Source organism: Protopterus annectens, chromosome 16.part0 (assembly GCF_019279795.1).
Source record: "Protopterus annectens isolate FY-2018-M chromosome 16.part0, PAN1.0, whole genome shotgun sequence".
NCBI lineage: Eukaryota > Metazoa > Chordata > Ceratodontiformes > Protopteridae > Protopterus > Protopterus annectens.
The window spans coordinates 245054307-245082268 of record NC_056750.1 but is presented as its reverse complement, the minus strand read 5'-3'; the positions used below and the strand labels follow the sequence as shown (position 1 = coordinate 245082268).

Sequence of the window (27962 nt, the reverse complement as noted above, 5' to 3'; positions counted from 1 at the left end):
TGCTGATGTGTCAGAAGCAATAGAGATTTCCTCTTTTCCCCGGCCTGATTGGCTCCCATGGTTTCTCTCCCGAGCGGCGAGTCTCTGAGCTCTGGAGACAAGGTTGGTTCCTGGGGAAAGCATAAACTCCAAAGTTTTCAGAGCCTTTGCTTCCTCTCGGAGCTTTGGCTTTCGACAGCTCGCCTCCAACTCCTCCTTCAGAGCAGGGGGCTTGAGCTCTCTGGGAGATGTCAGCTCCTATGGCTTCAGCTCTGGAGGGTGCTTTCAGTGGTTTTATGGCCCCCCCTTCTTTTGAAGTGATGGAGAGGGTCCTCTCCCAGGCAGGGAGACCCTTGGCACTTTCTGCCACAGTACCACTCCCCCATTCAGGTTTGATGCCCAAGGCCTGCAGTCTGCCATATGGACAGCCAGTCCTCTAAAGCCTCCACTCTGTCCGCATGATGGATCCTTAAGCATCTTCCCATACCTTTTCAAAGCATACCAGTGAGGAGGTCCCCAGAAGAGGCTGTGTAAAAGGAGACACATTGATTCCCCTATGGAATCAGTCACCACGGATACAAATTTCAAAGAAGGAGAAGGGTCCCCAAAGTCCCCACCTGATGACATTTCCTTTGGACAGGCCAAAATCCTTCCCCAGAGGAATCGGTGTTGTGGGTGGCTTTTGGGTCTGGCTAATTTACTACCTAGGTGTCACCCCTGGCCTGACCCGCTGATCCAGCTGGTGTCATCCAGAGCTTGGAAGAAACTGGACACCGTCAATTCCCAAATGAGCGGACAACATCCTTAGTGCCCCCGCGGATAACTTGTTCTAGGCCAAGGGTATTCCTGTTGATGCCATGGTTGTGGCAGCCACCAAGAAGGAGCTTGCCCAAGAGAGCTTCTCTGTTCATCCCCCAAATAGGGAATCCAGGGCTTTGGACAGACTTGTCAAAAGAGTTTACACATCTTCCACATTCACTTTGAGGGCATTAAACTATTTATCTCACTTCACGAGGCTACAAAGGGACTTAGTAAAGGAACATTCTAGCTCATCCCCAGGGACCATGTCTGCTGAGGATCGGAAATTCTTTTCCTCTAGACTGTCTACCCTACAGTCACTAGCCAATGCATCCATGAGGTTGATTTCCCTTACTTCAGTGGGTACCTCAAGAGTGTCCAGTTCCGGCATTGCCATGAGGTGCCATGCTTGGGTGAGGCTGTGCGAGTTTGTGGAGCCTTTCAAACAAGCATTTGTCAATGCCCCCTTTGACGGCTTCAACCTTATTTGGACTGACTGTTCATAAGACTCTCCCAGAATGAGAAGGATTGAAAGACCTTGTCTGCCATCAGAATCCATTTTTCTACCCCACAAAAGACCTATTGCGGGAACCAGCATGGGAGTAAGTAAATGTGGTTTCAGAAGTCACAAGGCCCTTTTCAGGACACTCGGGCAGATTTTTTCCCCCTGGGGCAGAGGGGAGAATAATCAAAATGGAAGATGCTGCCCACGCAGCCAAGGGGGTCTGCAAAATCAGGGGTCGCAGGAAACCTTTCTGGACGGGCCTTTCCAGCAATCCTGAACTGTTTTCTGGCTGTCCTCCTCTGGAGGCAGTCGGAGGGTGATTCTCCTTGCACCAAGAAGCCTGGGAGGCCATCACAAGTGACAAATAAGTGCTAAGGATCATATCCAGAGGATACTTCATTCCTTTTGTGGAAGTTCGCAAGAGAAAATGTTACTTCCCCAATGTTCCATCCAATCAGAGGGAGGACACGAACTCGAACTCGAAAAACTTTTGCAAAAAAGTCATCCAAGAGTTCCTCCCTGATCAAGTCAGATCGGGCTTTTACTCCAGCATCTTTTTATTACCCAAAAAGCCAGGGAACCTGAGACCTATTCTGAATCTGACTTCTCTGAACAAGTCGGTAAATCACATGAAGTTCAGGATGTTCATGATCCAGTCCATCCTGCCTCTTTTGAAGGCAGATGAGTGGATGTGCTCTCTGGACCTGAAGGACATGTACTATCACATAAAAATGGACAGACACTCCAGACAATTCTTACATTTCAGGCTGGAAGCCAGTCATTACCAGTTCAGGTCACTCCTCTTTGGTCTCACCACAGCCCCCAGGGTGTTCAAATGCTTGGCAGTGGTAGTGGATAACTGTCAACATGCAGAAATCCCAGTTGGAACCAGTTCAGGTCATAGAGTTTATTGGTGTTTGGCTGGTTACAAGAATATCCTGTGTCTATCTGATGACAGACAAAGACTCTGAAAAGCTGTATCACACAAGTTCTAACCATACCTCAGCCTCCAGCCAGGTTGATTCTCAGGGCACTGGGCTCTATGGCAGCCTCGATAACTCTCCTGCCCATGACTCATTTCCACATTAGGATGTTACAATGGAAGCTAGCAGTTCAATGGTCACTACTCAGGGATCCTTTCAGTCTTCCCATAAAACTGTAACAAGTGTGCAAGCCCTTTCTGCTTTGGTGGCTTCACTCTGCAGACATTACTCCCTGATGTCCATTCATCCTCCCATCTCCAAACACCATGTTGACCATGGACACTTCCCAGCTGAAGGGGCATTATCTAGGTCGAACAATCTAAAGCACGTGGACATCCCAGGTGACCAAGTTGTATATCAATGTGTTGGAGATGAGAATGGTTCTTCTAACATTGCAAGAACTCAACAGCTTTCTTCTTCTGGGGACTATTGCAATGCAAACACTCCTGCACCTGTCAGCACCCGACCTGTTACCCACCCAACTGTTCCACTATACAATAGTCTTTCATCACCCTAATCCAAATTCTCTTAAACACCAACACACTGTTTCCCCCAGTTGTCTTCCTTAGCAATACTCTACCTAAATCTATCCTTATCTCTTCTACTACTTAAAACTCATTCCACCCTCTCTTCCACTGCTGCTTTACTCCTTCTCAGTATTACTGTCTTTACCCCACCTCACCTTTCTTCCTTTGCCTCTACCCTACTCCCTTTCACTACTCACTCCTACTCCACCTCTACCCAGTTAGTAAAAAAAAAAAAATATATATATATATATATATATATATATATATATATATATGTGTGTGTGTGTGTGTGTGTGTGTGTATATATATATATATATATATATATATATATATATATATATATATATATATATATATATATATATACTGCAAGGTTTAGCCTCTTTAACTGCTCAGCAATCTACTCCTTGTAAAATCATACTATTTTGATATACAATCTTAAGTCTCATTAATGTATGATGTCTCATCACCATGTACTATATTCCTGATATGTCTAGAATGTATGTGTGTCTATTTAAATGTATGGCAATATAAAACCTCTGTAAATGTCTAGTATGTGTGTGTTGCAAATATGAAACTCTGTAAGTTGTTCTTTATGTGGAGCTTTTCTCCTCAGGTCTCCACTGAAAATGGGCCCCTAGCCCAGTGGACTAACCCGGTTAACAACAGACAAATAAATAAACAGATAACATGTCAGTAGTTTGGTACATCAGCAGATAGGGAGGAACCAAGTCCTACCTCCTATATCGAGAGGTGATGAGGGTTTGGCAGTGGGTGATCTCTACCAACTGCTTTCTGGTAGCATTTTAGCAGACCGGCTCAGTCGGGTGTTACTGACACTGCACAAGTGGTCTCAGAACCAATGTATAGCAGATACAATCTTCCAGAAATGGGGTCATCCCTGCTGCGATCTTTTCACATCCCCTTTCAACAATAAAATACAGCAGGTATTTTGCCTTGATCCCTCCTCAGGGGCAGTCACCCAGGGGATGCCCTTGTCCATGCTTAGTCCAGTCTTCTCTGTGCCTTTCCTCCTCTGCCCGTCATTCCCAAGTTCTTACAAAAAGCTCTTAGATTGCAGAGCAAAGCTATTCTCATTGCCCCCTTTTGGCCTTGACAAACCTGATTCATCTTCCTTTGGTCTCATCTGGTTTGCCCTGTAATGAGGTTTGATCCGGCCCCAGATCTGCTTTCTCACCCATCAGGGCATCCCTAGCCACACATACAGGGCCTGAAGTTAACCGCATTGTTGCTCCACTTCCAGTGATGGCAAGGTTTCCCAGGCTTTTTCCCCCATTCGAGAAATTTTGGTCTCCTCACATATGGCTGCAACATGTACGATTTACAGAAGCAAGTGGAAAAGATTTGCTATTTGGGCAGAACAAAAACAAGTAGATCCTTTTACAGCACCAGTTGCAGTCATACTTGCCTTTTTGACTTCCTTTTTTCATGATGGAGCTAGTTATTCTACTGTCAAAGTCCATTTAGCAGCCATATCCAGTTTTCACTTTGCTTTTGATTCTCTCTTGCCTCTTCTAAGCTCTGTAAAACTTTCCTCAGGTGCACTTTCCTGCTACGGCTTCCAGTGAAAGATCCTTCTCCTCCGTGGGATCTAACTGTGGTTTTGCAAGCCCTAGTCTACCCACCTTTTGAACTGGCAGCTTCAGTGGATTTGAAATTCCTTTCTTGGAAAACACTTTTTCTGGTAGCTGTTACATCTGCAAGACGAGTGTGTGAACTCCAAGCCCTTTCTTCAAAATTTCCATATTTGATTTTCCACAAGGATAGAGTTTCCCTGCATACTAATCCTTCCTTTTTACCCAAGGTGGCTAAGGAAAAGAATATCAATCAGTCCATTGAGCTCCCAGTCTTCTTTCCTAATTATCAAAACAAAGGTAAATATACGCTGCATTTGCTTGATCTTCAGAATCTTGTATTTACACAGAACCAAAGCCTTTAGGATGTTTGATCAGTTGTTCATATCTTTCTGTTTGGCAAAAAGAGGTAAATCTATTACCAATGTTACTCTAACTAGATGGTTGAAGAACTGTATTGCCTTTGTTTAGTCTTCTAAAAACTTTCCCTTACCAGGACAAATTAAGGCCCACTCCACAAGGTCCATGGCTACTTCTCAGGCTTTTTGGTCTGAAGTTTCTACTGAGGATATTTGTGCTGCAGCTACTTGGTCTAATCCTCAAACATTTGTTGCTCATTACAAATTAGACATTATATCCATGAGCAGAAGTGATTTTGGCTCTGCTTTTCTCCAGAATATCCCTCCTTGAGGGCCACCCTGGATTTTAGTAGCTGAGAACTCTGTCCCACAGGTTAATGAAATGAAGTAGACAACATCAGATAAAGATGTTATGTTCTTGCCCTTCCATTTCATCTGTCTTGCTCATCTTCATTTCATTAACCTTCCCAACCTCCTGTCCTAGTCTTTGGGAAGCCTGGTTGAGTATTCAAAATTTCCATTCCTTTATGTTGCACTCCTGAGGTTATTTAGTTGTACAGTTATGTAATTTCCTATAGTGTAAATATGTTTATGTGCTATGTGTTTCTGGCAAACTCGATCTGAGGTACGTTGGGATAGCGGGGCATTATGGGTATGAAGGAGGAGCTCAAGTCAGGAAGCTCAGGATATAGAAAGTGGCCGGTCAGTTCCGAGGATCGGAACTGTATCCCACAGATTAATGGAAATGAAGGTGGACAACACAAATGGAACATTAAGAACATAGCTTCTTTTTACCACCTGTTAACGTAAGCATGCTTTTGTCTAACTTTTCTTTTTGCATTGTAAAAGAAAGAAAGAGAAGAGGAAGGAAAAAAAGTATCTGTTTACTTTCACATACAAGAACAGTTGAAAATAATTTGCTATAAATTGTGCAATTTATATTGTGAAAAGTTTCATAGAAAATACTGTTAAGAAATTTTTTTTACTTAGTTTCTTTTTTTCCTTCCTCCTTCCCTCAGAGTCCTTACAAACATTACTAATGTGAAATGAGTTTTGTCAAGATCAACTCTTTCTGCTGGTAGGTTTGTATCTTTACTAATAAAGGTCATGGTCGCTTTCTCACAGCTATATTTGGAGCAGGCACATAGTGTGCCTTTCAATCAACAGTTCCTGCTGTGGAATACCTGTCCATTTGCTTGTTTGCGTCTTCATAACATTGTCTGTTCCCTTCTAGTATCTCTGGTACTGCAGAAAATCTCAGATCTTCCCTACATGTGCTATCCTGTAATTCTACCATTTTTAAAAACATCCCCCTTTGAACAGTCTCCTACTCAGCCAGCCTTTTCCTTATTTCAGTCTCTGATTTTTTTTACAGTTTTAGCAGCTCATCTGTGTAACTTTTTAAAAGTTCTTCCATTTTTCCAGCCTTTTGTTTGAGTTGATATACTCTTTCAGTGGTTCATTTATTTTAATCAGCTCTGAGCCCGTTTGACTTACTGGAAGCCATTTCTTGCACCAGATCTGGAGCTTGAACTGCTTTTTAATGAGCATCTGCAGGATTCTTCACAGTGTTTTCTATTAATGTTTTCTAGTTAATTTACTTTCAGGATCTCTTAGTTTCTTTTTTGCAGGCATCCAGGCAGTGTAAAATAATTTTATTCAAGTTGACAGTATGTCTGGCTTCAGTTTCTGTTTTCACACTGGGAGAGACGATCTCAAACTGTTAATCAGTGTGCAGCCATCTTGGATGTCCCCACTCAAGAGATGTCAATCCATATTGGAGGGATAGATATGTATTACAGAGAATACCACTTGGAATATCTTCCTTCCCACATAAAGCTTAGTACTTCATTACTATATTCAAATGTAATCTGGATAAATGGATGAGAAATTACATATTCACTCCTGGTTTTGCACCTTTGTAATATATAAATGTTCTGTCTGGCTCAGGGTTATTCATGCTTAAATTGTAAAAGCTAAAATGTTCATGGGAATGCCAGACTAGGCTTCTAAAGATCTTCATGGATCAATAGCTTGGTAAGTACCTATGAACCTTTAAGTGCGACTCTATTGCAAAGAGATTCTGTGTGGCTTCATCTCAATATGAAAAGGGATAAATAGTAAATATTCTCATTTTAGCCAGTTGATTTGAGCTATTTAACTACAGAAAGGAAAGAGCAGTATGAAAGAATATAGTTAGTTTCCATTTGTCTTACTAGCTCTTTAAAGTGACAGCTGTCAATCATAGATGAATGAGCCGAGTGTCTAAACTTGTCAATACATTTCTCAATTTATTTATGGTGTGGGGGATGGTTTGGAAATATTTTTAAGGACTACAACTTTGAACACTTAAAACCCTGCTGTTCACTAAAATAATAAAATGTCTAAGGGCCATGAGAGGCTTTAATTATCTTACAGATTAGCATGGATGAGAGTAATTCAGTTCAAAAGAAGTACTGATACTGTTGCACAGAGGCAATCTAAGACATCAGTAACCTACAGCACTGTCACAATTAAATGAAGGTAGAAGCTCATTAATTACATCTAATAACTATCATGTTACAGGCTCACAGATGCATTGTGGCAAGAGGATGATAAAACTGACAAAGAATTGCATCAGCACATCAGTCTGCACCGTGGCAATTTTATGATATAATGAAAAAATGAAATAACATTTAGATTTAGATTTTGATAGATTAGTATTGCATGAAATATCAAGATTTTTTTTCGGTTTCAGTGAACAGTCTTCTTTTAACCAAAATGTGCTTTTTACCTAGTAAAAGCACAAACAGTTGTTTTCTTTGTGATCATTTTCCTTAGTAACAAAGGGAAACAATACGGTCACCTGAATATTGGTAAACAGCAACTGCATACCCTGACTTGGAGTTATATAAAGCAGGCTAAAGTGCCAATGCTTGATATTTATTAGGTGCATTTGTCTGTAAAATTATAAAACAAAAAAACTAAGTGGTCAGCAGTTTGTCTTTGAGATTCAGAAACTGCCTAGCCATTTCTATATTTTGTTTGCTGCTAAATTAAAATGTGTAATTAAGTAGTAGTCATTGGTCCTAATTATTTTTCATCTTGTAACCCTGCAGCATTATATATAATATAACTTTAATTACTCACTGGTGCTTTCAGTGGCCTCTTCCTTTTCTCTCATCCCTAGTCACATCATTAAAGTAATAGGTTTTTATAGCTTTGTACATCTATACATATACATTTTTATAATTGTTTAATCACTTTCAGAAGATTTTAATTTATTATATGGGTGGCACCGTGACTTTGCAGTTGATGTTGGTTGCTGTGTCACAACACTTGATTATCTGGTTCAGTTTCCATCTAGAGTGCCCTTTATGCAGAGTCTGCACATTTACCCTTTGGGGTCTGTGGTTTCCAGTCCTGACATGGACTGTTATAGCCACAACTGGCTCTATGCCTTGCTTGCATGGATAGGCTGTGACTCGTGTGTGACCCTGAATTAGAAAAAGCAGGTATTAGAAGATGAATTAATTAAATTATTACATTTTTGTTTGAATTTGTCTGGTTCTTGTTTGTGGCTTGGCTAATGGTATATGCTGGTGCTGACACTGACATCTTCATGCACTTGTAGTTTACTGTTTCTCTTGGTACCTGCTAATTTGCTAACTGTGTTAGTTATTTGGCCAGAAATGTGAATGCAGCAGTGCGCATCGTATTTCCCATCCATTTTGTTTCTTTCCCATTAAATGCTAGTTTGCAGTAACATGTAGATGTAGGGTTTATAACTGACTGCTCAGTGTACAGTTGGTAGTGCTTTGGCAATGGTGGCTTCTAACAGTTTTCTCTTCCTTAGTTATCTTCTTCTGTTATATTACTGTCTACATCCATATGAGAGAAGGGAAATGCAACATTCAGTATTTCTGCTACTAGTGTAGAAAGGATGAAGGTACTAGTCCAGGGGTTAATGGCTTATCCCTCGCAGGATGTAACCTGAGCTGTCACCATGGTACATGGCTATACTGATGCTGTATTACAGGACAAATTCAGAATGCTGTGTTGGACAATAGAGTTGCATATCTCCAGTATTAATTAACTCAGTCCAGCGGCACAGTGTCTTTAGCTTGAATTCTCATTTCTTGTTTTCTTAACAATCAGCAGTACCATCCTAGTTTTTGCACATAGCCATCTGATCTTCAAAAACAGAGCTTTATGCTTATAAAAACAGTATGGCCACAGATAGAACCCTCCCTCCATTTGATCAAATGCCCTTTTTTGTAAGTTATAAATGTCATGTTTTGCCTTTAAACTTTGTCTTTTTGCTTGTGTTTCTTATGTTATGATCCAACTTTTTTCCCTTTTAATTCTTCCTGTGCACTGCTACTCTGAAAGTGGGAGGATCAGCACCAAGGCATTACATGTGATGAGTTTCAGAACTGGAAGCAGGAAAATGACCCCGAGTACCAGACGCAGGGGCTCGCAAAATTCCTTAATGAGAATGGCATAGGTGAGTCACTCCATATCATTATTGTTGTGGTGCTGGGAAGAGCAGAGTGGCAGAACAGGGCAGAAGGTTACTGCATTCTCAAGAACATGTCATAGGTAGGCTTGAAGCACCTTAATGAAGTATTTCTTAATCTTCCATGTCCTTTGGCAACTGCACCTGAGCACATACTTTCAAATGCACTTTACTTAATTTGTATTAATTTGTTACTGTTACATTCATAGTTTTGTATCCCATGCAGATGCTTAGAGAAGCTTAATTACTGAAGTGTTGAGTCAATGTCACTTTTAGTATATTGAAGTGCAAAATGTCCAATAGTGATTTTAGACTTAGAGCTGGCATCACATTTAAATCACTGTGCTTCCAGTGCTAGTTTTTACATTGCACACTCCCTGCCATTTTCTGATTTTTTTTTTGTTATTGTGATATTATGAGTCTGTTTTGATCTGTAGCATGAAGCAATCATGCTGAATGTTTCTAGTTTTATACACTTATTAATATTATATGTATAAATTAGAAATAATAAATGAAAATGTTTTTTATTGTCTTGAAGAAATATGCCATTCTCAGAGACATGAGCTTCGGAACTGTCACAGGAGGCAAAATGTTTGCATAACATTTTGTGATTTGTTTTCTGGTCATATTGGCTGACACTTATAGACTGCATTTCATCAGTGACTTAGGGCCATCTAGATGAAGTGAGAGAACCTTTTGCATTTGAACATATGCCAATGAGTTTGTTTAAATGTAAGGTAATGGTAAAAGTGCTAAGCACTAACAGTGTGTAACGTAAAAGTTAAGGTAGTATCAAGAAACTTTAAGAGCCTTGCATAGTGAAACAGCAAGACAGGATAAAGTATCCACAGCCGACATAAAGAAGTACACTTCTTGACAACAGAAAAGCCTTTATATTTTGCTAACTTCTGAGCATATTGAGAAAAGTGATTACACTGAGTTGGCTGTACTATGGAAGAGTTAGCTGTTGCATCCATGAGCAAGTTGTTGTGTACTTCAGTTTTCTGTTCTGTGAGTTAGCTGTCCTGCTGGTGATAGCTGAGTTGTCTGACAATAGGATGAAACGAGCAAAGGCAAATTAATTGAATTAATGGTATGCACTTAAAAACAGATTTCTCATGCCTAGTACTGCTTGTGTTAATTTGCAAATTAACAGCTGTATATGCTGTTACTGACATACATGATGCCAGCAGTACAATCCCTGCCTTTGAATTTTATCCACATACATACACATGCAAAACAAACACATGCTTTCTTTATTTTTATTTGCCAAATAATGTCCTTTACAGAATGTAGCCTGGAAACTATTTTGCAGATCAGCTGAAAAAAATGTTGTTTTAAGGGGTCTGTATTATATGAATGAAAGTTTATAATTTAGAACGCTGTAAAGAGCAAAAATGCCGAACCTCTAACTCCTTATCCCCCCAGCTAAATATATATACCAAGTCTGAGATCACACTACAGTGAGGAAAGGGCAAATATTCCGACCTTCACTGTACTGCGATCCCACAAGATGCTCTTCGAGGTCCGGCATTTTCGCTCTTCAGAGCGTTCGAGATTATGAACCTTCATTCGTGTAATATAGACCTGTTTTAAGGCATTAATGTCAGAGTTGTTGTCCAGAGAATTCTGCGGTGATGATGGTTTGAATTTCATTTTTATTGCTGCAAAATGCAAGGAACTGTAAGTAAGAAACAGTAATGCTACAATGTTAGACAAATTAGATTTGCAAAGTAAAATCTAGGGAACTGGGGAAAGACTTGGGAAGTAGTTTTAATTGCAGCAGTCTAGGCAGTTAGTTTGCTGAGCAGTTCAAGGGCAGAGGCTAGATTGTAGGGAGAGGACCAAGATCCTGCTCTTTAAGTCACAGATGAGGTCTCACATTAACTACTATATTCAGTCTGAATGCATAAGGAAAAGGAAACAAAGGTACTAACAAAAGGTATGGGGGTCGAGACTTCCAAAATGGCTGCTCGCTGATCAGCAGCTTAATTCCGGCTCTCCCACTGTGAAAAAAAAAATGAAACTGAGAAATAAGTGCTAGTGATATTATCAGCTTGAGTAAAATTCAGTTACTGGTTATTAATTACACCAACTGGATGCCTGTAAAGAAGAAGAAATTTAGAATACCTATAAGAAAATCAACCAGAAAACGTGAAGAGAAAGTACTGGCTGGGAAGAATCCTGCAGCTGTTCAGCAAAAAGCAGTTCAAGTTTCAGCTTTGGTGCAAGAGATGGCTTCCAGTAATTTACAGAAAAAAAAAAATCAAATGTTCACAGAAATGATTAGAATAAATGAAACATTGAAGTATATCACCTCAAATAACAAAAGGCTGTACAAAATAGAAGAACCTTTGACTAGCTATTCAGATGAACTGATAAAACTGCAAAAATTAGAGGATGAAATGTAGAAGAGGCTGGCTGAGTATGAGACTTCTCAAGAAGAGCTGTTTCAAAATTAGTAGAGTTAGAAGACAGAGCATGCAGAGAAAACCTGAGATTTTCTCCTGTATCAGAGAAACTAGAAGAAACCGACCGTATTAATTTTATGAAAGCACAAATAAGCAAATGGACTGGAATTCCACAGGAGCATATGTTAATTGAAAAGACACATTGAGTACATGCTCCAAACCTGGCTATGAGAAAGCAGCCAAGACATGTATTAGTAAAGATGCAGTCATACCAGCAGAAAGAGTTGCTCCTGACAAAACTGCAGGGTCTTTGTGGAGAATGATTATTCACATTATACCAAGCAGAGGAGAAGTAAATGTATCCTAGTAATGAGGAAATGTCAGGAGCAAGTGTGAGATTCAAACTGCTGTATACAGTTAACTTCAGAATATTTTTTCCTGGAGGATCAAAGACATTTTTGTTGCAGAGCAAGCTAAGGATGAAATAAAGAGGTTTATCCAATAAAAAGTGAGACAGCAAACAAAATGAGACTCTGCTTTACTTCTTCTAACAAAAAAACTCATAGAGAGACTTTGCCAGTGAAACAGTTTCCAATGTTGCAAAGGAAAATGCTTAAGAAAGGAAAAAAAAAGCATACGACTTGACTAGAAGAATCAGGATTACCCTGGGTTTGAACCAAAGTTGGGAGATGGAGATGAACAGAAAGAAGACCAGCAACACTGAAGTTAGTGAATCAGTGGGAGACTATAAAGCATCAGTCACATTTATAAAATATGACTTTACAAGAAAAGGTAGCTGAGAAAATGTAGACATTTGTTAACTTTGTTAAACTTTTGGATGGGCTGTAAAACATGTACCCCACTTTGTCATTAATGTTTAGAAGGACACATGGAAAAAGTAACTGTAAGTAAAACAATTTTTATTAGTATTTGTGTAAAACATGTCATGATATAAACATGTTATATATAGTAAAGCAATTTTGTGTAGTGTGTAGTCAGGGTTATTTTACATGTAGGGGAGTCTCTTCAGTTCATTTTTTGTGTGTTAAAGGAATTAAAATAAACAAGTAGTTGTGTTTGTAAGAAATATTGGCTTTTTAGTATAGCAAGAGAAGAAAGGATAGACAAAACAGTTTGATGTTAATGCACTGTGATCTTGGGGTGGGGGTGGGTTGTCAAATTGCACTGATATTATTACATGTAGAACTGAGATATAGTCTCTTATTTTTTTACAAGGGTGAATATCTAGATTAATGCCCTCAACTTAATCTATAATCATGTGTTATTTGTAAGGAAGTAAGCTTGAAAGATGCAACAAAATCATGAAAGCCGTGAAAAGTTCCAAGCTTCGTACATCTACAAATATATTAGCTTGTTTTTTATGTCCATTAGCAGATGTTCACTAGGAGTCAAGAAGTCTGCTGCTAAGGCAGCTGTGCATTCTCTTCTGAGTGAAATTTATAAACATTCTTTGCTATCTACTTTTACAAGGAGAGGAACAGTCTGCAGGTGCAAGCAGTTAACTTTGAGAATTCTAAACATTATTTGCTGAGGGAAGTGCAAAATATGATGGTACAATTGCAAGCAGTTCAATGGAAAATAAAGTTTGAAATTATAGGAAGCAAATAAGAGAGAGATCAGTCCATTTAGCAGCCTTAACACTTTAATGCATTCAATAGAACAATGTACAATTTAGTTTTATTTAAAGGTACCCAGTGCACTTTTTCTTAGGGCTAAATGTTAGTGTTTTCTGAAAGCATACAAGCTGTTTTTCACATCCTGGGGTGGGGCTGAGATAGGAAAAGAACAGACAAATCATTGCACTTCAGCATGGATAAACCTTAATTTTAGGTTAGGCAGTGAATGTTGGTGCAGTTGTTTTGGGACATTTATTCATATCTGGAGGGTTAAATTTCATTGTTAAAGATCTACATAGTTTTGTGTATTTGTTATAAGTTAATAGGGGATAAGGCGCGTACGGTGGTGCAGTGTTAATTTGCCGCCTCACAGCAAGAGGTTCTCGGTTCGATCCTCGGCTGGGGTGCCTCTCAGCGGAGTCTGCATGTCCTCCCACATCCCAAAGACATGCTGCAGGTGGATTGGACACTCTAAATTGGGTGTGCCTTCTGTGGAAGTTGGGTTTGGCCTGCAACTCGACACCGTAAAACTCCACTGCCATTCAATGTGCAGACAGGTGATCCGCTGTGGCGACCCCTAACCAGGATAAAGCCGAAAGAAGAAGAAGAAGAAGAAGTTATAAGTTAATAGGGGATGTGAGTATTTTGAAAATATTTTTAGTTTTTTTTTGTTTGAAGGTTTTAATTAAAACAAAAAGTCTTGATAATGTGATACAGGTTCAAATGGGTATGCGAAGAAACAACTGTATGAAAGATCATCTTGTCAGACTTTAATGTGTGCATGGAACATGAAAGTTGGAAATACACATTCAAAAAGACCTACATGTATAATAGGTGGGAACAATCTTCATAATGGCTATGCTGTCCATATTATCCTGGAATGTAACTGGCCTTGCAGTTATATAAAAAAGAAATCAGTATTGAATTATATTAAGAAATGCAGAGTGCAATGCTGCAGGAGCCACATTTAAAAAGAAATAAGCATGTGATGGTGGCAAAGAAAGGATTTCATTATGGATATTCAGCAGAATATCAGGGACAAAGGAAAGGGGGGTAATTATACAAATTTATAAAGTAACTCCAATAGTAATAGAAGAGGAAAGAAAAAGACAATAATTGTTGGTTTGTGAAAGTAAGTTGCTATGTAAGGTAGGAGGATTATGCTTGCCTGCATTTATATCTCACATGTATTTATATTCCTCCAAAAACTATTATGAAGCTTAAGAAAATTTCAGGAGAAATTATCAGCTTTCAGGAAGGAATATTACTTAAAGGTGTGGACTGTAACTTGATTTGTAACAGTGGGGATGTATTGGTGGACCGTGAAGGGAAATATAACAAAGAGTAGATTTCTGAAGAAATTTTGGAAAATATTTGATATGGAAGATGTGAATTCAGTAGTAAGACAGAATTTACATATTATTCTCCAGGGTACAATAACAGGTCTATATCACCATTTTGAATGGTGAAAACTCTGAATGCTGTTTAATCGAACTCAACAGTTCAAAATCCATAAACAGCGAGCTCATGGACGTCCGTTTTCTGGGCTTTGCTATTTCCTCCACTGTGGTGCGATCTCGGAGTTGGTATATTTAAGTGGGGGTGAAGCCCCCACTTTTGTTTTTGTTTAAAGTTGCTAATTTTTTTTCACAGAGCAGAGATTTTTTCCCCTGGGAAAAATATCGGTGTTCCGTGAGTTCGCTGTTTACGGATTTCGAACTGTTGAGTTCGATTAAACAGCTTTCGGAGTTTTCACCATTCAAAATGGTGATATAGACCCACAATAACCGGGCTAGACTAATTAGAAATTATATTTCACAGGAACATGTACATTTGATTGAAAGTTTCAAAATGCATCCAATAACTGTTTCAGATCGCACATATAAAAAGCAATATAAGCATGCAGGGTAATGAAATAAAATGCAACACTGGTGCTTTCCCACCTGCCTGTTAAAAGAGAGGAATTTAAGGAATGTGTAGTGGAATTTATTCAAGAGTTACTAGGGGACATAGAAGTATCTTCAGAAGTTGCAGCTAGTGATTAGGATAGAATGTAAATGGAGTTTAAAACTAAGGGTAGAAGTAAAAGAGAAAGCACTATACTGGAAAAACACGCAGACTCTGCTACAGCTTGCTGTGAAGGAAAGGCTAGTTTATTTTTGCTTTCTTATATTTTGTATTAATTCATTGCCTTCTGTTTTGTATAGTGTGATTTATTTTCATTGCATTAGGTTTTTCTTGTTTTCTGTTTTTAATTGCATATTTAAACTAGGAAAGAGATCATAGCTCTGTCTCTTATGAGTCACAGAGAAATTAGAACAGGTCAGTTGAGGTTAATTACCTGTGAACTGAGGATGGAACTAGGAATTAAACCTTATATTTAAGGGGTAAAATAAAACTTTCAAGGCTTTCCTGTAAAGGCTCACCTAGACTCTGCCATAGCATTCTGTGAGGGAAGGTTAATTTGTGCTTTCCTGTATTTTGTATTGGTTCATTGCCTTCTTCTATTTTGTATATTGTGATTCATTTTCTTTACAGTGTATTTTATTTGTGTTCTGCTTTTAATTGCATAGTTAAGCTAGGATATAGACCACAGCTGTGGCTTTTGAGTCACACAGGAATTACACTTTCCCAAACCCTGGTGCTGTTGTGTTTTTAAACCCAACTATCTTTCTAGTCGTCTGACACTTATTTTATCTTGACTACACATTTCCTTTTCTCTCCTTTTTCATTGGCTGTTGTGACAAAAAAACACAATCTTGCCCCACAATAGGCACCACACCAGGATGAAAAGATCATATAATTTATTACTTCTTCTGGTACCTCGGTTTTTCGCCTTCATGGAATAATACACCAATGAAATCACATCCTTATAAACTCCAGATATGAAAGACCATTACCATAATTAATTAATTAAATGCTTAATTGAATAAGTGAAACGTGTTACAATATGGAAACCCACAGTGAAAACATCTTAAAAGAAGCTAATAAATACTAATATATATTCTATTATATATTAATACAGATAATACAAGTTAATACATCTCCTAACAAATACATTCCACACAAAATTGCATTTAAAAAGTGATATTACTCTTCAAGTTCATACCATTAGGGAATAAATGTATGAAAATTAATGATCATTCTACATTCTAATCTGTTGAGTTCCCTTTTGAAATTAGCTATGTTAGCTGAGGGTCATGCCAAAACACTAAAAACAAACTACTAGATGATGCTTCATGTTTGGACAAAAAATGAGCAGCTACCACTTTCTACTTTATGCCTCCTGATATCCCCTAAGTGTTCCAAAATTCATACCTTTGCCTTTCTGGTGGTTTGACCTATATACCAGCAGGTACGAGTACACCCACAACCAGTAGCATAAACTATGCCACAAGAATTACAGTTATAAAATTCCCTTGCCGAATACAATTTCCCATTGATTTTACATCTATTCAAATTCCTAACATGATTGCACACGGAATAATTCCCACATTGGTAAGTACCCACTCTACTACCCATTGTACTATCCACTATGGCCTTAGAAATTTTCCTATTAAGTAATTCTTTAAGATTACTAGATCTGCCATACGAAAATGTTATGTGCCTTGGAAACAAAAAAACCTACAGAAGTATCTTCACAAACAACTTCCCAAACCTGTTTAACAATCTTCTCCAAAACAGGAGAAAATTCAGAATACCTTGTAACAAAAAATAACCTCTCACCATTTTCATTCACCTCTGAATTATTCAGAGCCCCTTTAGCTTTATTTCTGGCACCCCCCTGCACCCTGAATCTCGCCCTATGCAAAATGCGATTTGCATATCCATGGGCACATCATCGTGCATACACCTCATCCAAATATTTATCCTTAAATTGTATTTCAGAAGTGTTATTAAAAATCCTTCTGAATTCCCCATAAGGCAAAGATTCTGTCAGGTGAGGAGGATGCATATATCAGCATGCAAAAACTATTAATGGCAGTTGGCTTTCTAAATGGTTTATGTTGAATCTTTTGTCTGCTTTCAAAATAAAATTCAACATCTAAAAATGAGATGCTGTCTGTCCCAATGTTCCAAGTGAACTTCAAACCATGGGGGTTGTCACTGAGTAAGTTGATAAATCCCAAGAAATCCTTCTCTTCCCCTTTACAGATGAAAATCAAATCATCTGTATATCTTTTGTCATATATGACATTGTTCACAAAATACTTGTTCACCATCATAAACTGGCTTTCAAAATCCCCCATGTATATGATAGCATATGATGGGGCAAAGGCTGCCGCCATAGCAGTGCCCTTCTTTTGCAAGAAAAATCATTCTTCCATCTAAAATAATTTTGAGTTAAACAGAGTTCTAGAAGAACTAGCAAAAACGATGATTGAGGTCCCGCCCCCAAAGATCTGGCAACAGCTTCCATGCCCCACCTTTTATCAATATTGGTATAAAGGGCACTCACATCCACTGTTGCCCAAAAGTAATCCCGCTTCCACTCTAAATTACACAGATTATTACAGACCTGATTAGTATTTTTAAGATGGGAAATCATAGTCAAATATTTCTTAAGATGTAGATCCAAAAAGAGGTTAACGTATTCCAAGAAGGATCCAATTCCAGAAATAATAGGTCTTCCCGGAGGGGTCTGTAAGGCTTTTATGAACCTTGGGGATGGCATACAAAAAAGGATCTTTAGGGTCTTTAACAATCAATTTCCTAATGTCCTTTGATTTAAAAAAAACAGCCTTTCCCCACGTTCCAAGATTTCACATAGTTCTTCAGAAAAAGCCTTAACAGGATTATTGGGTAGTTTGCTATAATAAGTTTCTTCAAACAAGATTTTATGAACCATCTCCTCATATTGTGACTTGTCCATCACCACCCAATTTACTCCCCTTATCGGCAGGTTTAAAAACCACCTTGTCCAAATTAGAACGTAACCCCTGTAATGCCAGTCATTCTTCTTTACTGAGAGTGTAAGAATCAAAATTTCTTTAAAAAGTCCCAAAATTCCGCTCAACTTTCTTACATACTGTGTTCTCAAAAACATTGATGGCATTATTATGCTTCAGGGAGATAAACACATTATCAGAAGGTAACTTGGGCAAATCTACGGGGTCCAAAACCCGTGACAAACCCCCCTATGGGACCATTAGGTTCAACAGAAACATTGTTACATTCTTCATCATATTGCAAACACTGAAGATATATTTCTGTCCCTTGAATACTTAAATTCAAGAAGTCATCATCTTCATCATCAGACAAAGCCAGATTACATATGTTTTTGACTTTAGAACAATGTTTTTCATGAAAAACAAACTCTTAAATTTAATTTACAGCACAATCTCTTCTCATCCAAAATAATATCGGCCAAAGACGGAATTCTAGTGGGAATAAAGTTTGCCCCACGCAAAAGCACATGCTCCGCATGCTTAGAAATGTTCAACCCTGATAAATTAATGATTTTTAACTGCTGGCTTAAATCATCACAGTGAACAAAATCAGCAGAGTTAGCAAGGTGTAAATCTTTTTATAAATTGGTTATTAAACAGTCAACAAAATCAACAGAATGCAAGTCTTTTTGGAAATCAGTTGTTAAACAGTCAGTTTGTCTGATAGAAAGTCTTACTTCTGTTTGTTGTTGAAATTTTGTTTTCCCCACATTCTCTTGGGCCGTATTTGCTGCTGAAAAGATTGCTGACTCCTCGGCACATTTTTTTGTTCCAATAAGTCCTCTGAACTTATTTCCTGCTGGTACTGGCTTCCCCAGATGAGATGGACGAGTCATGAGCACCCTTCACTGCACGTTTACCAAATCTCAGCTTAGAAGGACGTCCTCTACGTGGCCATGAATAAACCATGTTGTTTTCAAAATCCCTGGTGTCTCTAAGTAACTTTTTCCTCTTCCGCTCCAACACGTTTAATTCTATTTTGTGCACGTTAGTATTTGTTTCATCAAACAACTTCTAATACTTTTGAGGGGACACTTCCAAAATCAATTTATTTTGTAATTTAGTGATCTCCCCCCACAATTTATCAAGATTTCTAATGTTCCTCTTAAGAAGGATACACAACCAAGTTAGTGTGCATTCAAGTGAAGCTTGTCTCCATTCAGCAAGCAAGTCTTCCTCCTCCTCCGTAAAATCCCCAGCTGGCAAATAATCGATTCGGAGGACTCTGGGGGTAATATTGAGGGAGACATACTTTTCTAGGAGCTTTAGATCATAAAATACAGTCACCTCTTTCGACATCATTCTCTCAAGCAGCTGGAAACTCTCCATCTTTCCAGATTCAGTTGTGAAAGCCCAAGGATCCATGGTAGCCACTCTTCATTCACAAACCAAACAGCAAACAAAGTGCCAGAAAGAGTATCTGGTAGTTCATTGGTCCCCATATTCATGGCAGGCAAACGATCAAAACAATATACATCAAAAAGTCAAAAAAAAAATTGTCACAAAAAACACAATCTTGCCTCACGATAGGAACCACACCAGGATGAAAAAAATCATATAATTCATTACTTCTTCTGGTACCTCAATTTTTTGCTTTCATGGAATAATACACCAATTAAATCACATCCTTATATACTCCAGATACTAAAGACCATTACCATAATTCATTAATTAAATAATCGGCTGTTGTGAGTAAGCACAATATTATCATTTTATGAAATTACTCCTGTTCAGCTATTTAAAATTATTGGCCATCCCATTGTATTCCATGTAGCCAGTATGCAAAGTGCCCACCCACTTCCAATCTATTTTGCTCTTTTATGGCTATCGACTTAGATAGCTAAAGCTTAAGTTACCCTCCCCCCTTTTATATCTAGCTGTCTAACTGCTTAATGCATATTACATCTCTTAGGGTATTAAGCATTTTTCCGTCATACATTTAAAATCTGCAACATCTACTCCAGGACCACCGATTCTGCCTATCAGTAGTCAACAACTTGCTGTTGGTGTTCGTTTTGCTCCTAGCGAGAAAAGGAGCATAGGGACATAATTCCAGCTTGGAATTTGTGCTTATATTTTGCTTCTGTTGAGAGAAGGAACAGAGTGCATGGATTCTTGACTGTTTCTGATTGGGCAGTGAGTGTCTGTGTTTGACCTTCCTGGTTGGTCTGATTGCTATTCAAGGCATCTACCAGGAAAAGGCTACAACAAGTCTATAGACTTTTGCATTATCTGGGATTGATGGTACTGTTTTTCTTCCCACCTACAAGTGAGATGAGCAAAGGAGCATTGTATCCCAACATCATGAAGCTGTAGTGAGACCAGCACTAGTAGTAGCCAAGCAGCAGCCATTCTGACAAAATCCCCTCTTTTCATCATTCTTGACAAAGCTAAGTCTTTCTTTTCAGTAATTACTATTTGATTTGCTGCTGTATAACCTAATTCAGAATAACTCCCTAAATAATTATTTCATAAATCATCGAGATCTACTTGTTAGTTTCCCCTCAGGCGTTTGGCAGTGCACTGTACAGACCTAGATTCCTTGAATTGACATTTTTTCTGTAAAAAGCACCCTTGAAATTTCGCCAGTACCTAGTTGCACACAGGCAATACATTTGCAGTGACAAACACTGTGCCAGAATTGCAAACTAGATACTTCTGACATTATTTTACGTTCTCACTTCAACTGTTTAATCAATAAAGGGTCTGTTGCTATGGCTGTGAATTTTCCCACTGTTTCCATTAGCAGCTTAATGGATATGGGCATCCTAAGGCAATTTAGAATTGAACTCATGTTTACTGACAACCAGTTAATTCTCAAACAAACTGATATGGTATGTGAAAGATGCATTTATACAATGTCACTGGAGGCAAAGCTCTCACATAAAAGCACTCCTAATTTCAATCAGGTTGTCAGTAGTACACATGCTGTACCCCTCACGAACAGTTCAAAACAGACACATAGACCCACATATGCTGAGGCACTTAAATATTGCTTTCTTAAACACCAAAGACCTATTAGACAAAATACACATAAACACCCTCAGCGGCCCCGAATGCTGTCTTTCAAAACAACACCAACATCAATACATACAGCCACGTCTCATTGAGCCTCTCCTTCTAAGCATATAAAGTAAGCCACCACCCAGTCCAACATTCTGCTCATTGGATACTCCATTGTGAGGCACACTGATGTCCCTCTCACCAGGCTTAGTAAGGAGAAAGTCACAATAGGTTGCCAGGGTCTGCCGCATTACACACTCGCTCAGTTCATTGGACCACAAGTACTAGTACAACTCAGTCATAGCCCATTTGGTTGTAAATGACCTGAGACATATAATTCCTTTGACTATATGAAGAGAGACATCATGGAGCTCTTGGAATATGTGTTCCAGGCTAGGATGAGCCTAGCTTTGAGCAGTATTTTACCTTTTCCAAGGTTGATGCCACAATACGAACAGAAGATGACTGACTTTAATTAACTGGCATAGTTTCTGGTGATATTCTAATGGAATGCAATATTTTTCAGCATGAAAGGAGATAGTCAGCAGACCACACAGTTTTGCCATGGATGGTCTGCACTTATCCCCTGTAGGCTTTCGAATATTAGCTAAAACATTGTCCTCCCCATAGTACATTTTTTAGGCAATGCCAAACTGAAAGTACTTCTGATATAGCAAATTAAAACCAAGAAAATCAAAAGGTGTTACTGCTCAATACTAGGAGTCTAAAAAAAAAAATTCCATCTCTTCTCACCCTAGAGTATGCTGAAGTCTGTGCGATCACTGAGACGTGGTGTAAAGCTGCAGTGAGCGCATTGGCTGTGCAAGTCTGTAATGCCTTCCACACATTTAGACCAACTGCTACACAGGCAGGTACTAAAGGTGGAGGTGTCTCGAATTACATGAAAAGTGTAAATGTACCTCAAGGCTGATCAAACAGGACAACGCACTTGAGCTTCACCAAATCCAAGTCACCATAGACAAAATCCCATATCACTTCCTTGCAAGATATAGGTCCTTCTGTATGACCCAGAACACTCATAACTTGTATTTAAACCTATTGGAAACACTTGCCATCCAACCCATTACCGTATTCATGGGCAACTTTAATTACACTCCCCCCAATTAACTGGGAATCATATACAACATCCAACATACAAGCACAGAGATTCCTGGCTTTTGTAAACACAAGCTCCTTGAACCAGATTGGCAATGCATTAACCAGGGGTGCAAAGATACTGGATCTAGTCCCTATTAATTCAGGAATAGTGTAATGTCTTCTATAGTAAAGTCAGACTACAGAATGTTCTCCTTTGAAGTAAAAATAAAACCTGGAATCCCAGCTAACCCTGGAATATTCATGAACTAATCTAAGACTAACTTTCTACTATTAAGTGATAACCTGGCAAAGTTTCAATCCACCATAAACCTTGAGAACACTGCTGTCTACAAGGAACTGTTCATAGAAACCCTTTACACACATGTTAGTAGCTGCATAGAGGCAGCTGTACCCATCCAGAAGTACAGACCTAACTCAAAAAACAAGCCACCCTGGTGGATTCGCATCATCAGTTGGCTGTATAACAGAAGAAGAAAATTGTGATAAAACTTAGGAGATGCAGCACCCAACACTGTCATCAAACTAAACAAACAACTCGGAGAACAAATAAAGTCTACCAGAGTCATATTTGAGGTAAAGACAACCAGGCCAAGACAACCACAAGGCATTCTTTAGCTGTATTCACAACCTCAAAGACAGTATACAGTTGTGTGCAGAGCTCATTGTTAATGGAGCCACCTATACTGTGCCAGAAGAGAGGGGGTCCAAATGGAGAAGTGATAAATCAGAAAACAAAGTAGTATTGCTGGAACTGAGTTTATCCTCAAGCTTTGGTGGCTACCTTCACGAGGTGGACCCTGTTTTTCACAAAATCTCATCAAGATGACTGATATATATAGTCTGCATTTTGTATAGCATATATTGTGGACAGTAGGTTAAAAAATAAAAAAAGATAGCTGGGTGCACAAGACCCAGGATAAAAAAGTGCCCAGTCCGGTAGGTGCACTGGTGCCAAGACAGGAAAAAATGACAATGTAGAATCCTCAAGTCATGCAAACATTCCTACAGTGGGTCTAGGCTAGGCTCAGGGGGAAGATAGCCCCCCTGTCATAGAAGGAAGTAGTAGTCCACAAAAGCTGATAGGCCAAAAAAGAGCCATAAAGATGATAGCATGGACTATTGAGGATAAGAACGAGCAAGAAGCCCAGAATTTCTAGACAGAAAATATACAAAAAGATTAAGATAGAAATTAGAGAAAAGAAAAATACTTGCACAAGAAAAATTGTCAGAAGCTTCAAATAAAAAATTGTATTTATTAATACAACAGATTTATGAAAAGCATTATATAGACCAAGAAACCTTGGGCTATATGGAAACAAAAGCAACTGAGGAAATGCGAAAATATCAAAAACAGAATCTAGAGAATTTTGAAAGGTATAACAAGAAATATGGACATGGGGAAGAAAGGGAGATCTGATATGGTGCAATACGTAGGAGAAAGCCAAATTAATACAGAAAAAAACAGCCTCAAAGATATTCAAAGTGAAATACAAGCAAAAGCATCCAAATATAGAAAATTTTACAGTAGGAAAAATAAGAAAACAAAGAGGAAAAGAGGATTAGTAATGGAGAGGTTAAAGAAATAGAAACTGAGGTTATGGATCACCTGTGAAGTGAAGGCTTTAGTGTTGAAAATTTAACTCTGCTAACATCACAGCAGGATAGAGCAGCTGATTCCCAAATTAAGGAGAAACCAGTGGACTGAGAAACATCTGATCAGTTACCATATGAAGATACTTTGGAGCCTTCCATAGGAAACCATTACAAAAGCTCAGTTGGAGTTGCACAGCAAGGGATGGAACAGGAAGCTGTGGCAACGCTGATGCAGTCAGTGTTGTGGAGTGATAGGCCAGTGAGATTCCATATGAAAGAACAGCTGATGACACTGGATGAAACTGAAGGGAATGTAGCTCAGGAAGATACTCTGGAACTTTCTGTAGAATGCCCACAGGAAATGGAGAACAAAGAATGTGCTGTCAGTTTAGAAGAAATTGATCTAAGAGAAGATGTGCTTAATTTAATAGAGATGGATAGACATATTAAGATCTGTGAAAGAAATAGATTACAGAAAGTCAGTAAAACACAAAAAGTTAGAAGTTTGATAAAACAAATGAACACAGTAATTAGAACTGTCCATAGAGATGCATGCACTATAACAGAAGTAAATAGGATATATTGCTGTGCAGGTAAATTAATAACAGATAAAGACTTACCACAAAAACACAGGTCAGTAAGGGAAAGGAATGGAAGAAATCAAATGCTGTCATGGAAGTATCGAATAGAGAAATCTATAAAGCAATTAAGACACGAAGTGTTACTGTTAGAAGAGTATAGAAGAGGGAACAGATCAACAAACATACTCAGATTGACGTGATAAAAGCAATGTGACTAACAGAAAAGATCAGGATCTATCGTGCACTATCGCAAATATTAAAGTGAAAATGTAAGTACGAGCAGAAAAACTTAGAAGATATGCATATAAAGAAAAAGTACAAAATAAGCAATTTATTGATGACCAAAAAACATATTATAGAGAATTGGGAAACAACGAAAAAGGAACTGAAACACCACTGAAAAAGAAAGAAATAGCTGCATTTTGGGGAAATATGTATGAAGATCCTATGGAACATAACAGGGATGCTGAATTTATGGAAGTAAAAGAAAGAATAAGAAAAGAATAAGAAGTACAACTGTACAGGATATCAAATGGGATGAAGTAATGGAGAGCAAGATTGAAACAAAGTTAAGAAAGGCTCCTAATTAGGAAACCCCATGCCCAGCTGCAGTACCTAACTTCTGGCTAAATGTATTGACATATTTGCATGAAGATTTAGCCATGAATAAGAAATAGTTTTATGTGCACCCCAGACACCAGCCTGGTTAGCAACAGGAAAAACAGTGCTACTTAAGAATGAACCTGCAGGCTATCCTAAAAACTATAGACCAATAACTTGCCCGATTACGTATAAACTATACACTGGACCTTGATGTTGACAGAGTTTATAGTTATTTAGAAGAAAATTCAATTGTGGCAATAGAACAAAAGGGTAACAAAAGAAAGTCATATGGAGCAAAGGATCATTTGTTGTTAAAGTCATAATAGACAACTGTAAAAAGGGGAAGAATCTAAGTATGGCATGGATAGACTACAGAAAGGCATTTGACGGTATTTTACATTCATGGATAAAAGAGTGCTTAAAGTATACAAGAAACACCCTACACTGATCAATTACATTACAGTGACCATGAAGCATTGGCAAACCACGTTGCAGTTAAGCCATGATAAAGGACAGTTGTTATTCCAAGGATAAACGTTTCAAAGGGGAATATTCCAGGGTGTCTGTTTGTCACTGATGGTCTTTTTTCTTGCCCCTTAACCCATTAAGATGTTTACTTAACAGATTGTCATGGCTACAATTTAGTTCCCAAAAAACAACAAAGTGTTAAGACTTCTCATCTTCTTTTTGTGGGTGATTTAAAATTGTTTTTCAGTTCCTCATCTGATGAACTATACAAACTGCAAATGGTCAGAACTTTTTCAGATGATATAAGAATGCCTGGGAAAGAATGTGATATAAAAGAACTTGAGCAAGAGGGAGTGTATAAATGTTTGGAAATTGCTGAAGGATCAACAATAAAACATGAACAAATGCAAATAAAACTTAGTAAGGAATATTTTAGAAGACTAAAATTAATACTGAAAACAGTCCTGATATCTAGGAGCAATGTCCAAGCCATAAACCAATTTGCTCTGTGTCCTAACTTAGTATTGGAGTGACTGACTGGCCCCAAAAGGTGTTGGATTGATTGGACTGGAAAACAAGAAGGATGCTTCATGCTTATCAAATGATTTATAAAAACTGGGAAGTATATCTGCTCCAAACCACTACACAGACAACTTAAAGCACAAATAATGGAAAAATAAGAAATCCACTGCCTGTGGTAAACAAAAAACACTCACTTTAATGTATCCACACTATTAAAATATAAAATTAACATACAGATTTCACGGACTAAGCGCTTTCGCCTGATAAAATATTAAGGCATCATCAGAGTCAGTGAAAACATCTTTAAGCTCTGTTTAAATAGCACCAGATCTTAAAGTCAATCATTACATCATTTCCTGCCATGTCAAATTATGTAATATGAAGAATAAAATATCTAATAAATAGTAAAAATGTTAAAACAGTTAAAAATAAAATATCTGAAATGCATCTATAGCCTGTTGTAAAAATACTAAATGAAACAAATCTTTGCAAAAGGTAGATCATGAACACTTTAAACCAGGTAACAGAAGAACTTTTAAACAAAGAGTTAGAATGGCAACTTAGATTAAATGCCAAAGAGAAGCCAGACATTAATGACAGTACATCTCTGTTGTGTGTTCTAAAAAGGAGAGCAAAATATGTTTGATTTTTTACATGAAGTTTACACTTGATGGATATGTTTTATCTGGTTTAAAGTGTCCATGATCTACCTTTTGCAAAGATTTGTTTCATTTACTATTTTTACAACAAGCTATAGTTGCATTCCAGATTATTTATTTTTAACTTTTAACTGTTTTAACATTTTTACTATTTATTTATTAGATATTTTATTCTTCATATTACATAATTTCACATGGCAGGAAATGATGTAATGATTGACTTTAAGATTTGGTGCTATTTAAATAGAGCTTTCACTGTGTTTTCACTGACTCTGATGATGCCTTAATATTTATCAGGCGAAAGTGCTTAGTCTGTGAAATTTGTATGTTAATTTATTTTATATTTTAATAGTGTGGCTACATTAAAGTGAGTGCTTTTTCTTTACCACAGGCAGCGGTTTTCTTATTTTTCTGTTATTTGTGATTTATAAAAACTGATGTATACCAAGACTACATGTTCCCTGTTCTGAAGGAGGTATGGGCCGTCTCGAAAATGATTGCATGTATAGATCTGCAATTGTAGGACTGTATAGATATCAGCTGACCTCACAATACCCAAACATAGTGAAAGTTTTAAGACATAAGGAGAACAAGTCTAAGATGACTTCCCTGCTTAGTTTAGCAGAAGCATATCAGTGTAAAGTGGGAATGGAAATCAAACCTGAAGTAGATAAAAATCAGGCAACAACTGAATGTTCCAGAAAACAAAAAAAAGAATAAAAGGTGAAGGATCAGATGAGAAGGCAAGAAATGTGGAAAATGTATAAATATAGTTGAAAGTATAGAAAACGCTTGGAACAACCTCATCTTGATCAGGATCGAACACAGGAATGGTTAAGGAGAGGTGAATTTAAACCAAAAGGTGAAAGTTTAATGTTGGTGTCCCAAGGTAGTGGACTGTGTACACGTTGGTTTACAAATTTCATTGAATATGTGGGAAAAACAGACAAATGTAGGTTTTGTAAAACAGAATTGGAAATGGTCACACATCTTTTTGCTGGTTGTAATATTCTAATGACAGAAGGACTGTATACTGAAAGGCATAATAATGTGGCAAGACTGCTGCACTGGCGAACACAGGAATGGTTAAGGAGAGGTGAATTTAAACCAAAAGGTGAAAGTTTAATGTTGGTGTCCCAAGGTAGTGGGCTGTGTACACGTTGGTTTACAAAG

The 27962-nt window shown here is 38.1% G+C and overlaps 1 protein-coding gene across 2 annotated transcripts in view; it reads left to right on the top strand.

Annotated features, from left to right (window-relative positions):
* RNF31 (ring finger protein 31) overlaps positions 1-27962 on the top strand; it is a 1258066-nt gene that overhangs the window by 911228 nt on the left and 318876 nt on the right. For both annotated transcript variants that reach the window (XM_044058825.1, XM_044058826.1), the window contains exon 16: positions 9118-9232. In XM_044058825.1, coding sequence (XP_043914760.1) covers positions 9118-9232 — 115 coding nt within the window. The remainder of the gene's footprint in view (positions 1-9117; positions 9233-27962) is intronic.